This window comes from Suricata suricatta, chromosome 3 (assembly GCF_006229205.1).
Source record: "Suricata suricatta isolate VVHF042 chromosome 3, meerkat_22Aug2017_6uvM2_HiC, whole genome shotgun sequence".
Taxonomy (NCBI): domain Eukaryota; kingdom Metazoa; phylum Chordata; class Mammalia; order Carnivora; family Herpestidae; genus Suricata; species Suricata suricatta.
This window is the reverse complement of record NC_043702.1, coordinates 90551152-90568620: the sequence shown is the minus strand read 5'-3', so window position 1 is coordinate 90568620 and position 17469 is coordinate 90551152. Positions and strand designations below refer to the sequence as shown.

Genomic DNA, 17469 nt, shown 5'->3' with positions numbered 1-17469 from the left:
CTAGGAAAAATGAATTCACTTGAAGCTTTTGTTACTACGCATATATGATGACTTAGAATTAACTATTGAGAGGCTTTCAATTCCAGGCAAAGATGGAAATTGATGAGTTGGTCAACAGATTCATGATAGGGAAAAATTATTTCAGGTAGTACTTACAGTAGTCACTTCTGAATGTTCTAGTAATACCACATGATTTGTGAATCAGGAAGATGGCATAAGGGGTTGGCTTAGTGAATTTTCTGTTGCCCAAGGCACCAAAAGTGGTCTTCTGCCAATATATAACTGAGAGATGGACTGGCCTGGAAGGTCCAAAACTATTTCATTCACATCCCTGGCACCATGGTGGGAGTGGCTGAGCTGTCGTCTCAGCTGGAACTGTGGCCCCTCCAGCAAAGTCGCCCCGGGTAGGCAGACTTACTTTGTGATGACTCAGGAGTCACAGAGAGAATGTTCCAGGAGCCAACCACAGCTGCATGTGTTCTTTTGACTAGGCTTACAAGTCCCAGAATGTCTGTCTGTCATCTTTCAGTGACACATATCAGTAAAGTTAGTCCAAATTCAAGGGAAGGGCAATTCGAATCTGCATTTCAGTAGGAAAGAAAGATCTTTAATCTTCTGTGAAAACTTACCTTAAAATTATTTCTAACTCATTTGTTTTAGTTTAGCCCTGTAAATAAAGAATTCTACTTTTGGAGAAAATATTTTACCATTCTTCTTTCATTCTTAGTACATCCTGGAGGTCTCAAGGCTTCTTTTTTATGAGCATAAAGTAAGGGGCTATTTTTTAATACGCTTTTCTTATAAGTAACGAAGTTTCTTTTAAAAGTTACTTCATTCCTTCAGTCAAAAACTTTGTTTAGTCCCCATTATGTGCCAAAAATGTGCTCGAAAATGAAAGCAAGTCACACAGCTGTACAAAGGCATTTAGGCCCCCCTGATTAAGTATAATAAAATGATAATTACCTAACAAATTGGGAGAAATAACATACTTTTCCTAGTCATTTTAGTAATAGCACTTTTTCAAACAAAAAATTGCCAAGTTTGCACTCACCACACTCTTTGATGGCGACATGCCAGTATCCTGACTGAATCAGAGAAAATCTAAAATTCTATTGTGTGTTATTGAAGTAGTAGAAGATTTCCTTTTAGTCCCTTTTTTACACCTAGGATTCACTTTTCTAGGTCATGCTTATAAACTAGCGATTAATTTGGATAATTGCATTTCGTACTGTGTCTGTTGTGTTGCTCTTGGCAGTAAAACCGAGCATTCTGATGATTGCTGTTGAATCATGGCCCACTTGTTCATACTATAGGAAACTTTCGTGCATTCCCCAGACACTTATTGAAAGCCTATTCTATGCGAAGGAAATAACTATAGGAAGTAAGAAGAGACAGGGTCTTTGACATCATATTCCATATAGCATCGTGACTATAAAGACTGGGAAGAGGAACAAAGAGAACATGAGAATTCATTTTATATTAATCCACTGAATGCTATATTCACAGTTTATTCAAATGTTTATTAAAAGTTCGCTGTATGTGACAGTATTTGCTTGGAACTCTTTGAGACCTAACATGCCTCCATGCAAGGTCCCTGGCAAGAGGCTTACAGTCAAAACAACTTGAGATTTAAGTAGTGGAAATTAGGAATGGAAGTAGATTAATAAATATAAAAGTTTTTTCCTATATTTTCACCTATTATAATATAAAGTCAACTGTTAAGCATGAATAGAATAGTCTCGTTACAAAAAACCTTTTAACTTAATATGGGGTTACCCCTCTAACATACTAGTAGACATTTCATCTTTCTTGTGTAACTTTAAGATGCTGGCTAAAAGTTTAATTTTAATAGCCACCATTATTTTTATTCAAATTTACATGTTTATATCAACTTAATATGTTTCCTATGAAGAATTTTGAATAAACCAATATATTACCTATTTCCTTGTCTATCATTCTGAATAAACTTCTATCTGTTGTCTTGCTTCAACCAGTAATACTTGAAGTGACTCAGGAAAAGGAAAATGTTTCCTCAAGAAGCATGTATTTCATCCATTCCCAAGTCTTAATTTCCTGACCGTCCCCTTACTGTTTTATTTAGAAAAAGTCATTTTTGAATGAAGGGATGTAGTAGTTTCTTTAATACTGTGAAGAAATCTTAACAATTTTCCACTGTCTGTTAAAGTGTTACAGATAACATTTACGTAAAAAAATTGTATCAAATGGAAGAGAGACCAGCAGACATTGGACATTACATTCGATGGTTATAAGTAGGCTGTCTCATAGATCTCCTTTAAACATTGCTTTTATATGTAATTCATGACCCTCTACTTTTTAAAAATGTTGTGTTTCTCATTCAGAGTTTTATTTTGGGTTATAATTTTTTGTAGAAGTTTTAGGATTACTTCCTTGAGAATACTTTAGTGCTAATTCAAGCAATCTGTGTACATTAATGTCAAGAATTTAACTTACTTGCATGATTAATATGGGGTTGATTCTGAACTGTTGATTTTGGTCCCAGATAATTGTGCAGAGTTTTTGCTTAGTAACTTTTCTACTGCCACACACTATTCCTATTACAAATCTTAAGGTATATGTGGACTTTAATGATTATGAAGTATTTAGGAGATTGGGGTAATGAGTCAAGTTTCTATATCCAGAAAAATGTTGTTCGACTACAACTAATCTTTTAACTTGGAATGAATGGTGGGAGAGGGGTAGAAGTGTTTCCTTTGGTTTTCTTTGTATAACTGATTAATATAGCCTCTGGTGTTTGATTTTTTTCCTCAGGGATAGAATTTTCAGATTAAATTTAGGGTAAATTACCTGTGTTGATTTTTTTTTTGCAGTCATGTATTTGAAATGTAAAATTAGGAATCTTGTGCTCTGCTTACTATATACTCAACTTTCCCTGTCATTTACAATTGTATCTTTGTACTGGACAGATGCTTTGTCTAGGGGTGTTTATCCATGTACATGTGTATGTAAACACAATCCAAAACCTATTTTAGAGCAGTTTTAAACAATGATCCCTCTCCCAGCAAACTATTTATTGAACAAAAGATGGCCAGTCCAAATTGTGTTGGTAACCTTTGTTGTGGACAAAGTAAGAGCTGATTTTTGTTTACAACCAGGCTTTTAGGTGCCAAAGAGCATGAACAGCTTCTGTATGAGTGAATTTTCCAGACACAGTTGAAGTAGGTGCTTAGCATGTTCTAAGTTTCTGCAGCAGCCCTTTGATAGTCAAGACAAGATGCCTACATCTTGTATCCCTAGGTTAGCTCGAAGACCTTTCTTTAAAAAAGGGAAGTTGGAGCATGGAAAAGACAAGAAAGCAATGGCAATCTAATAAGGTTATCAGAAAAACTTAAGGTACAGGCCACATTTCTCCAGCAAGAAGTTAATGGGCATTAAATTATGTAATTGATGAAACATGTAAAGAAGTTTTTTTTGAAGAATTCAATAAAAGGCTGTATAAAATCATACAAATTTCTCCAACAAGAAGTTATGGGCATTAAATTATTTAATTGATGAAACATGTAAAGAAGTTTTTGTTTAAAGAATTGAATAAAAGGCTGTCTGTATAAAATCATACAAATTTTAACTGTTTCCTGTTTGTCCAACAATGAAGGATGTATCTAACATAGATGGCATATAGTGACAGCCTAGCAAGTGGTAGGTTCTATTAATAATATTTATTATTATTACTGAATTTATTATTATTACTGATTATTTATTAGTAATAGCACAACTATATGGCTTGTTAGATTGGTCCCTTTATTCTCACACAGATTCTTTTTTTTTAGTAGTAAAATAAAAAATAATACTTACTTCTTGACATAAACTCTCCAGAATTTCAGTGCAGTACTTTTTCTTTGCATTAAGTTCCAGATTTGTATATTGTACTTTTATTGTCTTTTATTAATATTTCATGAATTCAACTTTTAAAACTTAAAATTCACTTCCCATAATGTACTTTAATTTTTAAATTATTTCAAGGATTTGGTACTCTTTCACTTGAATCTGGGTTATATGGACCTAAAATACCTAGCACTTATAAACACATTTGCTTCTCACAGTTCTTCATTATTTCTTGTATAAAGAGGAAGTTTTCTTCTTATGGGAATATTTTTACTTTCTCCAGTAATCTCCATGTACATCACCAGTATGATAGTGAGATCCTTTATCTTTTATATAAAGGGTAACTGTAAACTGGAGAGGCTCTTTCTCTCCATGGACTTTTCCTTGGAGTATAAGATTTACGTCTTTGGGTATTTGACCCTGTGCTCTTTTGCCCCAAGTGTTAAATGATATAAACCAATTAATGATTGGCATTGGTTTGTCAGTGTGTTGATTTAAAGTCCTCTCTTCCAGCTCAGAAAACTTCGTTGTTTTCTGTTATTCCAGTGGAAATTAACACCCAAACCTCTGTTGTTTTTATTGCTCCTGACCTTTAGCTAGACATTTAACACTTTAATTCATTATCTCCTCCATGTAATTACCATTTACCCTTACTATTACAGTGAAAAGTAATGAGAATTAGTAAACTCTTCAAGGTGTTTTTCAACCGCTACAATTTATTTTGTTCATAGTAACTACAAATGAAAAATGTTCTCCTTTTTGAGATAGATTTCCTCTTAATTCAATATCATTAATTGGTGGCTCTTTTGCCAAAAGAGACACTTATGATAAACAAAACCAACCATTAGAAAACAAAACCTATGTACCACTTCTTTATATTAAGTTGACTACGTAGATTTAGGTTTCTGTTGCTTTTGTTATTATAAATTCTCTGGTTTGGGTTGGCAGTTAAGATCTAAGTAATGTTTTGAGAGTCCTTCTAGATTCATATTCTGAAACAAATTTTAGATATGTTTAAAGTTCCTTTATTGTAAACAAATGACCAAAGTGCTGAAATTATCAGCAATGTTTGTTGTGGGTTTTTTTGCACTCAAAGTTGATTTATAAGGCAGTAAATTTAAAAACAGTCTACACCTTTTGTAATCTTAGACTTTAAGCACTTACTGAAGGTCAGTTTTTCTCCAGGCTAGTAGCGAGTAGTTCTGACAGTATTTTAATATCAAACTGAAATTCTTTAAGGCTATTTCATATTTTGCATGCATTTATTGCCCTAATGTCTTGTACGGTAATTTTAATTGGAGGCTTTGTCCCTAAGCCTTGCAAATTCTAATTTAATTAGTATCTTTCTTGAGTGGTTACGGTCTGTTAAGCAACCTGCTACATTTTTTAATGTGACAGTAGAATTCTGGTAAAAATGAAAAGCAAAACACTAGAATTGGTGAAACCAAAAACTGGTTCTTCAAAAAAAAATCAACAAATTGACAAAACTTTAACTAGAAGTACTGAGAGAAAAAGAAGATTCAAATTATTAAAATCAGAAATTAAAAGTGGGGACATTATTACCAGTTCTACAAAATAAAAGAATTATAAAAGGGCACTATGAACGATTGTGTACCAGCAAATTGGATATCGAGATGAAATGGGCAAATTGCTAGAAATATAAACCCTAACAAGAGTAAATCATGAAGAAGTAAAATCTAACTATAACTAGTAGGAAGATTGAATCAGTAATCAGAAATCTTTCAACAGAGGAAAAACCCTGACCTGTTAGCTTTACTGGTGAATTCTACCAAATCTTTAAAAAAAGTAAAACAGTCCTTTTTAAGCTTTTTCAAAATATTACAGGGAAGGAAACACTTCCTGACTCCTTTCGTGTGGCCAGCATTACCTTATATCAAAGTCAGATAAAAAGACTAAAGGAAAACTACAAACCAATGTCCCTTATGAATGTTTATGTAAAAAGTCTTTAACAGAATACTTGTGAGCCAGATTCAGCAGCATATGAAAAGGACTATATGCCATGACCAAGTGGAATTTATTCCTGAAATTGCAAGGATGGTTCAAGATACAAAAATCCATCAGTGCAACAACACACCATGTTGACACAATGAAAAGGATAAAACACTTGATCATCTCAGTTGCTGCAGAAAAGGCATTTTACAAAATTTAACACCCTTTCTTGTGAAAACACTCCAAAAAACTAGTACTAGAGGATACTACCTCACCATAATAAAAGCCATATATGAAAAACTAATACTAAACATCATACTGAATGGTAAAAGACCTACAGCTTTTCCTCTAAGATCAAGAACAAGGCAAAGATGCCTTGCTTTCACCACTAATGTTCAACATTGTGCTGGAAATTCTAGTCAAAGCAGTTAGGCAAGAAAAAGAAATAAGAGACATCAAAATTGGAAGAAATAAAACTATCTCTCTTCGCACATGATATCTTATATGCAGAATGTAAAGATCCCCTCCCCAAAAAACTATTAAAACTATGAAATGAATATAGTAAAGTAGCAGGATACAAAATCAACCGCCACACACAAATGGGTTGCATTTCTGTACACTAACAATGAACAATCTGAAGAGGAAATTACAAAAGCAGTTCCATTTACAAAAGTATCAAAAGAATAGGATACTTAGGAACTAACTTAATCAAGGAGGTGAAAGACTTGTATGATGAAAACTATAAAACATTGCTTGAAGAAATTAAAGATGACATAACTAAATGGAAACACATTTCATGTTTATTAACAGAAGTATAATATTGTTAAAATGTCACTACTACCCAAAGTGATCTAATGCATTCCCTATCAAAATGTCACTATTACCCAAAAGTGATCTAGTGCAAGAGTTAATGCAATCCCTACCAAAATCCAAATGACATATTTTGCATAAATAGAATAATCCACTCTAAAATTTATAGAGAACCTTGCAGGACCCAGAATAGCCAAAACAATTTTTTAATTGAAGATTAATTGCATATAGTATATTAGCTTCTGGTGTACAGTGTAGTGATTCATTCTTTGTATACATCTCAGTAAATCTAGTTACTTTCTTTCACCATACAAAGTTAATACAGTATTGATTATATTCCCCATGTTGTTCAAAACATATATGTAACTTATTACTGGAACTTTATACATCTTGATTCCCTTTACTCATTTCACCCCTCTATACACCCATCAAAATGGTTTTGAAAACAGAAGAACAAAACTGGAGGACTCAAACATCCCAATTTCAAAACTTACATCAGGGGCGCCTGGGTGGCTCAGTTAAGCATCCGGCTTCAGCTCAGGTCATAATCTCACGGTTCGTGGGTTCGAGCCCCGCTTCGGGCTCTGTGCTGATGACTAGCTCAGTCTGGAGCCTACTTCAGATTCTGTATCTCCCTCTCTCTCTGACCCTCCCCTGCTCACGCTGTCTCTCTGTCTCTCAAAAATAAGTTAAAAACATTAAAAAAAAAAAAACTTACATCAAAGCTGCAGTAATCAAAACTGTGGTACTGGCATAAAGACAAACATCTAGACCAATAGAATGAAATAGCCCAGAAATAAATGTTTGCCTTGCATATATGGTAAAATGATTTTTTTTTTATTTCTTTCAATGTTTGAGATAGAGGGAGTACATGTGCAAGCAGGACAGGGGCAAAGAGAGAATCCCAAGCAGGCTTCACAATGTCAGTGCAGAGCCCAATGGGGGCTCAGACCCGTGAACTGTTAGATCATGACCTGATCCTAAGTTGGATGCTTAACCAACTGAGCCACCCAAGTGCCCCAGTCAAATGATTTTTGAAAAGCATGCCAATACCATGGAGAAAGATAGTCTTTTCAACAAATGGTGCTGGTACAGCTGGATATCCACATGCAAAGAAGGAAGTTGGAGCTTTACTTAATGCCATATAAAAAGATAAACACAAAATTGATGAAAGACCTACATGTAAGAGCTAAAACTATGAAACTCTTAGAAGAATACAGGGGAAATGCATTGGACTTGGCAATGATATCTTAGATAGGACACCAAAGGGATTTTCTCCTGTCCAGCCCCACCTCCAAAACATCCCCAGTTCCCAGGGATACCTGCTGCCATCTGCACACCCAAGAGAGAAAGGGCCATGGAGCTGGAGCTGCCAGACCTGTTAATAAAAGTTGATAGCTTTAAGGAAGTCAAAGGGTTGAATACTGCAAAGCCACAAAACAGACTGAGGAAGGTGTGGGGTGATACCCCCAAGTTTCTGCATCTCAACAGTCTCCCAGCTGGTGCCAGTATTGGGCTGTATTTTGAACAGTGAGGATGTAAGATGCCTAAGACAAAAGCAACAACACTGATAATAATTGATGAAGCCAGACTCCCTGAACCGTGGGTTTTTCCAGCAGAAACACACATAGCCCAGAGCAGTGTATACTGATCATGACCCCACAGACAATGGTAGGAAAGCAACTGGCCTGGTTCAGTATTACCAGAGAGAATGTGGCATTTTCAAGAAAAGAGTTGATCCTGAGATCTGGACAAGACCGTATTAGTAGTCTTCTGGTGCCAGACTCAGGCGGAGTGTGTTTGGATTCAGGGTGGTTGGGTTTCCATTTAAATATCATGGATATCTGTGGAGGTATTCATCACCACCATCACCCTTTAAGAACCTGAGGAAGAAGTGCCTTGGAAGAGAGGTGTCCTCTGTTAATCCCCTTGACATTTATTCCAGAAAAAGATCCTGAGTTCACAAGAGATGCTCATGGTAGTGACTCACCATTTTGGAGTTAAATTCATAAAACACAGAGTCATGGTTAAAGTTCCCAGAGTTTATCTGAGCACCCCTTTCATTTTCCAGATACCTTCACCCATGGAAATGATTTGCCAGGGTCACCTGTAGAGCCAGTGGCGTAACCAAGACTCACCTCCAGCCTTCTACCTCCATGTGGTTTTTCCAGAACAGTGTTAACGCAGTCCTTTTCCTCAAGCTTATTTTTGCCCAGCCACCCTAAAAGCAGCATCTGTGTTTCAGTGCATTTTACAGTGAACCCGAGCTCTTTTTGTTGAGTCTTGTAAATGCTACATTTGCAAAAATGAGGATACTCCAAAAGGCATTCCTGACCAAGGCTGGAGTGTGCTTCCTAATTAGTGAGACTTGGCTAATGAGAGTCAGATAAGATAGCCAGAGTGTTCTGAAGATGGATGGGTTTGGGAAGAGGAAAATAAAATGCTAAGCTCATATGCATACATACTACCAATTAGCTCAGAAAGATATTCCACATCTCTGTCAAGCAGGTCAGGGGAGACTAGGGACAGATGGACCTTGCTTTAACATGATTCTTGCCATAAGTATCTTCCCTCAGCTAAAAACTACCACGGAGGCTTATTCCAGGATGGCTAATCAAGATTTGTTAAGCAGTGTTGGCCATGAGTTTAAAAGCAGTCTGAAGACCATCTTGCAGTATATGTACCCGGAACCACCTTACGTTTTTTACTGAGAGACTGCTATTCCATGTAGTTTACCAACACAGATGTCTACACCCTGATCCGGATCGTGGTCACTGGAGAGATTGATCTTGTACAGATAAAACAGATGTTCAGTTAGGAGTATCAGAATATTGTAGGCTCCGTGATTGCAAGTGATACCAGTGGAGACTAGCAAAGGCTTCCTTTGGCCACTGTGGGCCAGTAGCAGGTATTTTTTAAATGAGTGAAGTCATTCCAAGCAATGACCTGCTTACAGTACTGTCAATTATCACCTAATCAAAAGAGCTGTTTACTAAGGACTGTGTCAGAGTAATGTGCTAGGTTTGCATATGTAGTTGTTGCCTTGATTCCGGCGTTATTTTTTCTCTGTGTACAATCCATTTAAAGCCATATCACGATGTAGCAATAATGTAGTGTTTGTGAAGCATAATTCTCACTGCTCTTACTCTAATCAGAATACCAAGTGGAACACAAATAAAAATCTCAAAAAGGGTAGAGGGTGATTACTTGGGACAAAAGCTATATGATATTACATTTGGCAATCATTTCTTGGCTATGACACAAAAAGCACAGGTAGCAAAAGAAAAAAAGACAAATTGGACTTCATGAAAAAAATTTGTTGTTTTTAGCTTTTATTTAATGATCATAAACTTCACTCTGCAATCCAGCTAAACTTGGAGAGGGGCAAGGAGGACACAGACTGTAAAACTGCAGCAGGAGCACAGAGAGGGATTCTAGGAGATTTTGAGCAGAGGAGAGCAGAGGAGTACTCTCCTGAGCTACAGAAGGAATGGTCTGGTAGTTACAATAAAATATGAGTCAGATGTATCAGATTTGTCCACAGTCAGCACTAGTGATCTTCTTCCTTGTCTTGCTGTTCCTGGACCCAGACTGCTCCACAGCCTCCGCTATGTTCATACCCTCTTTCATCTTGCCAAGCACCACGTGCTTGCCATCCAAACACTCAGTCTTGGCGGTGCAGATGAAAAACTGGGAACCGTTTGTGTTGGATCCAGCATTCACCATGGACAGGATGCCAGGACCTGTGTTCTTTAGGATGAATTTCCCATCATCAAGCTTCGCCCTATAGACCGGACTTGCCGCCAGTGTGAATTCCCCACCCTGACACATAAATCCCAGGATAATCCTATGGAAGCAGGAACCTTTGTAATCAAATCCTTTCTCCCCAGTGCTCAGAGCACGGAAGTTCTTTGCTGTTTTGGGGACTTTGTCAGCAAACAGCTCGAAGGAGAGGCAGCCCAAGGGCTCGCCGTCCATGGCAATGTCAAAACAACATGGTGGGGCTAACCATGGCTGGGCGGCACTGGCAATTCCGGGGCAGCAGTGTCTGCCAAAAAATTTTTTTAATTGTGCATTACAAGATCCTGTCAACAGAGTAGAAAGGCAACCCATAGAATAGGAGAAAATATTGAAGTCATGTATCTGACACGTTAATAACCAGAGTATATAGAGAAGTCCTAAAAACACAAGTATGAAATAACCCTATTCAAAAATGGGCAAAGGACTTGAATAGACATTTCGCCAAAGATACGAATGTCTGATAAGTACATGAAAAGACACATATCATCATAAACCACTAGGGAGAAGCAAATCAAAACTACAATGAGATATTACCTCATACCCATTAGGATGGGTATCAGAAATCAAAACGCAAGTGTTGGCAAGATGTGGAGGAATTAAAACCTTGGAGGGCGCCTGGGTGGCTCAGTTGGTTAACTGTCCAACTTCAGCTCAGGTCATGGTCTCACAGTTTGTGAGTTTGGGCTCCGCATCAGGCTCCGTGCTGACAGCTCAGAACCTGGAGCCTGTTTCAGTTTCTGTGTCTCCCTCTCTGACCCTCCTCGACTTGTACTCTGTCTCTCAAAAATGAATAAATGTTCTATAAAAATGTTTTAAAATAATAAATAAAACCTTGTACAGTCTTGGAATTTAAAATGGAACAGCCACTAATGAAAACCAGTGTAACAGTTAATCAAAAAACTAAAATTAGGATTACCATGTGATCAAGCAATTCCACTTTTAAGTCCCCTCCTCAAAAAAATTAAAAAGATTTTCAAGAGATATTTGTACACCCACGTTCATAGCAGCCATATTCACAATAACTGAAACATTGAATCACCCCACATGCATCCATCAACAGATGAATGAGTGGGTAAGCACATTTTGATATATACATAAAATCTAATATTACCCAGCCTTAGAATGGAAAGAAATTCTGCAATATGCTACAACATAGATGAACCTTGAGGTCATTATGCTAAGTGAAATGATCCAGTCACAAAAGGCAAATACTATGTGCTTTCACTTTTATCATTAAGACAGAAAGTGGAATGGTGGTTACCAGGGACTGGGGAGAGGAGAATGAGAGTTTTATTTAATTGAGTTACTTTCAGTTTTACCAAATGAAGAGTTATGGATGTGGATGGTAGTGATGGTTGCACAACATTGTGAATGTATTTAATACTACTGATATATGCTGTTAAGATGGTAAGTTTTATGTATACTTTTCCCTAATTTAAAAAAAAAATGGACAAAAAGTGGAAACATTCTTTAAATAATATACATTTTTAAAATAATTTAATTCCTATTTAAAGCCAAATCTGGCTGCCAAATTGATAGCAAAATATAAAACAAATAACTTGTTTTCTCTGCTTTGTTGTGTGTATATTATGTAATTTCAGTTCTTTGCTATTTAGAGTGAAGTTATAACTGATTTTTATTGAATAATGGCCCTTTGGCATTATATAATCTACTTACGTGGTAGTATATTAGTTTTCTTTTGCAGTATAGCATATTACTATAAACCTAGATGCTTCAAAGTAACTCGCCTTGTCAACTCATAGTTCTATAGATTAGTAGCTAAACTGGGTTTAGCTGAGTTTTTTGTTTAGGATTTCACAAAGCCAAAATCAAAGGTGTTGGCCAGCCTAGGCCCTCCCTCATCTGAAGACTCAGGGAAGAATTTGCTTCCAAGCTCATTCCAGTTGTTGGCTTAACTTAGTTCCTTAGAGCTAGCTGTAAGTCTGAGGTCCATGTTCCCTGGCTGACTTCTCAGCCACAGGCACTCTCTGCTGCTTAGAGCCTGCCTGCAATCCTCCGGTGGCCTCTCTGTCTTCACAGCCAACAGTGGTGTGTCATGTCCTTCTCTTCCTTTGTTTCTGACTTGCCCTTCTACTCCCAACTAAAGAAAACCTTCAGCTTTAAAAGGGCTCTCCTGATTGGGTCAGACCCAGTTGAATTATCTCTGTATCTTATGATCAACTGACTTGGGACTTTAATTACATCTACAAAATCACTTCACAGCTTTATTTAGGTTAGAGTTTGATTAAATAATCAGAGAATTGGAATATGGGGAGACTATCTTTAGTATTCTGTCTGTCACAAGTAGTAGTCTGAAGGTCCTGGGTTCCATTTGACTCTAGTAATTCTGAACTTGGACTCTAAGGTTCCTGAGACCAGAAACAGTCTTACTCATCTGGGTAGCCCAGTACCTGGCAATGTCTTGTATAAAAGCAGGAATTAAGAACATGTTAATTAAATGAAGACACATTGAGATAAATTTATCTCTTTTTCTGTTTTCATTGTCATCAGAGGTTCCTTATGAATTAAAATTGAGCTGGTGAATGCATGTATAGGTGGAAAAAACTCTAAACCATTACAGAATCCCCACTTTATTTTTTTAAGTTAAATCTTACAGCTGGTGATTAGAAATAGGAATATGCTAGGTTCCTAACCTTTAATAATCTATTACATTTATATAGTGCTTTAGGTTTTACAAAGCCCCTTTTTTAATCAAACCTAGTCAAGAGCCTTGAAAATTAGTACAGATCCTTTTGTAGTTCATAAGCGTGATGATTGGGTGTTCATGCTGTTGTGTTACATATGCCACCCTTAAACCTTGTTATGATGCCAGCACATTACCTGTCTGACATGAAAAAAGAAAAAAAAACTAGTACAAATTATATGAACTTTTATACAGATAAGAATAAACTGAAAAGATTTGACCAGGATCACCTACTAATTAATAAGCAAAGCTAGAGATTTAAATTCAGCCCTTCTACATAGGAAATATAGTTTGTACTTGTCATTTAATCATCTCTTTTTTTTTTTTTATTTTTTTTACACTTACTTTTTTTTGAGAGAGACACAGCGTGAGCGGGGGACAGTCAGAGAGAGGAGACGCAGAATCCGAAGCAGGCTCCAGGCTCTGAGCTGTCAGCACAGAGCCTGACGCGGGGCTCCAACCCACAAACTGTGAGGTCATGACCTGAGCTGAAGTCAGCTGCTTAACTGAGCCCCCCAGGTGCCCCTAATCATCTTTTAATTTAAAAAATTGTAATATAAAGTTTTGTACCCATGATACTTAAAATTGTAAGGGATTACAGAGAATGGGAGTAAATCACAAATTTTTTTCCCTTCAGGTGCCTTGGACCTCATTTAGTTATATGCATTTTCTATTATTCATCTATTGACTTTTTCACACCTTTGGCCTATAAGCCCTTCCTGCATACTGTAGCATAACTTTTAATTCTACTTTTAGATGTCAGTACAGACTGTTAGAAATCCTCTTGAACAAATTAAGGAGGAAACTAAATAGAAACAGATGACAGTACTGACAAGCAGAAGCTCTCATTGGCAGGAAGCACTGACATGCGCATCTGTGTGCACTTACAGGCCGTTTTCTTTTTTATAAGAAATGGGAAGACATTTTCCTTTTTTTTTTTTTTCTATTTTCCTTTTGTTGCCATTGCTAAAGGACTGTGGTAATCCAGAGTCAAAATCCCCAAAATACAATATAGTGCTTATCTTTCAACAACTTTGGACACAAAATGGGGACTGGAACATACTGGTAATGCAGATTCTCATTTCTTCTTCTACTTCCTCTTCCTTATTTATTTATTTATTTATTTGTTTATTTATTTTTTTAGAAAGAGTGAGCAAGTGGGAGAGAATCTTAAACAGTTTCTGTGCCCAGCTTGAGGCCCAACGTGAGGTTCAGTCTCACCACTGTGAGATCATGACCTGAGCGAAAACCAAGAGTCGGATGCTCAACCTACTGAGTCACTCAGGAGTCCCCAGATTCCCATTTCTGTTGGTTTTACACGAGACTTTTTTTGGATGTTAAAATGAAATAGTGGCTTTTTTTTTTTCATAAGTGAGGCATACTAATTTAGGCATTAAGGACTTTTTTTTTTTTTACCTGTTTTATGTTTGGTACCAAACTAGCTTCCTGATTTTAATGTTTATGAATGATAGATACCTGTTGGGGATTGGAGTTGAGAGGTAGATTGGAAGGAGGTAGGAAGAAGTAAAATGTGTTTAACACCTATCCGGGGGCGCTCAGATGGCTCAGTCGTTGGGTATCCGACTCTGACTCAGTTCATGATCTCACGGTTCATGGATTTGAGTCCCATATCAAGCTCTGTGCTGACAGCTCAGAGCTTGGAGCTGCTTTGGATTCTGTGTCTGCCTCTCTGTCCTTTCCCAGCTTGCTCTTGTGCACACGTGCTCGTGCGTGCTCTCTCTCTCTCTCTCTCTCAAAAAACATTCTAAACTTAAAAAAAAAAAAAAAAAACTATCTGGCTTCAGTTCACAGGCACTTCAGCTGCTTTCCCACACCAAAGCCTGGTGTCACAAACTAGAGCTGGTTGCCCCAACAGGTGTCCAGGTCGTGTGATCTCACAGTCATGCTGAATGAAATGCATATTGTACTTGCCCTCTTCCTGCTTCTTTGCCTTACCCTAGACCAGGCAAATAGTATTCCATCATTAATAAACTGGTAGTGTACTTCTTTATAGTGTTAAAAAGACTCAGTAGATAGGTGGTTGTACTCTGACTCAATGTGCATTTGAAACATTCTTAGTTTGGAAAAACTAAGTTTGAAACTTAGTTTGAAAAAGTTTGGAAACTTAAGCATAGTTCCTTAAAATCCCTTGTGTGTGTGTGTGTGTGTGTGTGTGTGTTTATCCTAACCTTAGCTAAAGTGTACTACATTACAAAATACTTAAGAGGTATAATTTATTTTAGTACTATCTAATTAGTTACTTTATAAGTTCATTTAGCTCAGTTAAATGGAAATTTTGGCCATTTGCTGACTTAAAGAAAATACCAAAATACCCACAAAAGGATTTTTTAAAATATTTTATTATTTATTTTGGGGAGAGCACGTGTCAGGGACGGGTAGGGAGAAAGGGACAGAAGATCCAAAGCAGGCTCTGCGCTGACAGGTTGACAACAGTGAGCCTTACGCAGGGCTTGAACTCAAAATCCATGAGATCATGACCTCAGCTGAAGTCAGACGCTCAACTGACTGAGCCACCTAGATGACCCCACAGGATTTTAGAGAATCTTCTGTAAGTGTGATTCTGGGAGGAATCAGTACTTTTTTACTTAAAACCAACTTTGATTTCCTCATTTCTAATACTTTGTGCAGGTAGTTTCTCTGTGGTTTAGGATTATGAGTTAAGCAACAAACATTTTGTTTCAGTATGAAATTTAATACAAATCTTTCTTGTGTGTTCAGCGGCCATTGCAGTCCTTTGGACAGACAGGAAAAAGGTCTAAGGTATAGTAAATATTTTGTGCTGGCATGCCAAGGGCCTTCCTTCATGCTTGATGAATCCTTGTTTTCATACAGCGCTGCATTCAGTTTAGTTTTGTCATATTTTGTTTGGGGCAGAAAGCTTATTTTGTTTTATTTGGGGTTTTTGTCTTGCCTAGTCGCTTTTATGCATTGCTTTTTTATCTTTAATGGTTCTGTCTATAGAGAGAATGGCTTTCTCACCATTCTTTGTTTTTTGAAATTGGAATTAGTCCCATTCTTGCTCTTGCTATAGTTGTCCAAACTATATTTGTTTTCCCTCTTAACAAAGGGTTTTAGTGGTATTTAATGATGTATTTGCGCATTTCACCTTTTATACATTCACTTTTATACATTGCAGAAACTATAAAGAAACTTAAACTCTAGGGGGCTTTTGGATATGCCCTAGATTTGTGAAATGTAGTGTTAATTTTAAATACTTTTCTTTAGTCAAGCTCAAAGTTAAAGCTAGTTCGGAGCCTTGCAGTATGTGAAGAATCTCCACCACCCCCTACAGCAGAGATAACACAGGATAACCAGGTAAAAAAAAAAAAAAACCAACACAAAAAAACCAAAGAAAACAAAACCAAAAAATTTGCTTTTAAAGGCATGGTACAATAACCTGCTTCCTGGAAATTATTTTTTCATAAGGTTAAATAAAAGTTGTATATGCATGTGTGTGCATTATGTATGCATTTTCATTTGTTTTCTTTATTTTAAATGAGTAAAATTGTTTTTATAATACCACCGAAGATACAGATAAAAGTCGGAAAAACCTTGTTGCTTCATTCTAAGACTTGGTGCCGTGGATTCTCTCTGGAAGAGTTTAGGGATTATATAATTAGCTGAGAATATGACTTTAAGGGATTATAAATTACTATTGGAAAGTTATAAAATATTAAAGTAGTACTTCTACTGAGCATACTTGATGAAATTTGCCCTTTTTATTTTGACTTTTATAAATTTTCTAAACACTTACTGCTTGTGTGTGAAGAGAAGACTACCCAAGACTTTGGCTTGATATATTATTTTACTTATTAACCTGAATGCATGCTGAAGACAGTTTTCTAGTTAGGTTGGCTTTAGTAGTTTAATACTTCTAATTTCTCTTCTGTCTGTGCTTGTAAAATATTAAACAACTGAGGTTCAAGCAAATGGTTCAGTTTGCCTTTTATATATATATTTTTAATGCTATGACTTTACTTTTCTGGTAATCTTAGCTATACATTGATCTTTGTCTCATGTTACCTTTGGACATTTATCCATAAGTAATTTAGGACCCTTAACCAATTTTTTAATCAGTGTAATAACTGCCTGTTGGTAGTTTGTTCTACTTCTTAAGAGTTTGAGCAGCCTGATATCCCCTTCTGTATCAATAGTAATTTTCAAAGAATTGAAACAACTGTTGAGTCATTGAGTTATCACACTGGTAAATGTTGAGTTAAGAAACTGTAACTAAAATGTGGAAAGCAGGGGGGGAAGGCCATGACAGGTTGTACATCCCTTTTTTTTTTTTTTAATAAATGCCCCAATTGTACATTTGTTAA

At 36.5% G+C, this 17469-nt stretch overlaps 1 protein-coding gene, 1 non-coding gene and 1 pseudogene across 16 annotated transcripts in view; 2 read left to right on the top strand and 1 right to left on the bottom strand.

Moving 5' to 3' along the window:
- The window catches only part of R3HDM1 (R3H domain containing 1), a 201029-nt gene that overhangs the window by 69758 nt on the left and 113802 nt on the right, over nucleotides 1–17469 (top strand). For 12 of the 15 annotated variants that reach the window (XM_029934656.1, XM_029934655.1, XM_029934664.1 and 9 more), the window contains 2 exons: nucleotides 15866–15907; nucleotides 16373–16462. The exons of the other annotated variants lie outside the window; for them this stretch is intronic. In XM_029934656.1, the coding sequence (XP_029790516.1) occupies nucleotides 15866–15907; nucleotides 16373–16462 (132 nt within the window). The remainder of the gene's footprint in view (nucleotides 1–15865; nucleotides 15908–16372; nucleotides 16463–17469) is intronic. 15 annotated transcript variants of the gene reach the window in all.
- On the bottom strand, nucleotides 10135–10734 carry LOC115288661 (annotated as a pseudogene).
- On the top strand, nucleotides 13170–13273 carry LOC115288874. The gene has a single exon (XR_003907260.1). It is a non-coding gene; the product is annotated as a small nucleolar RNA U13 (small nucleolar RNA).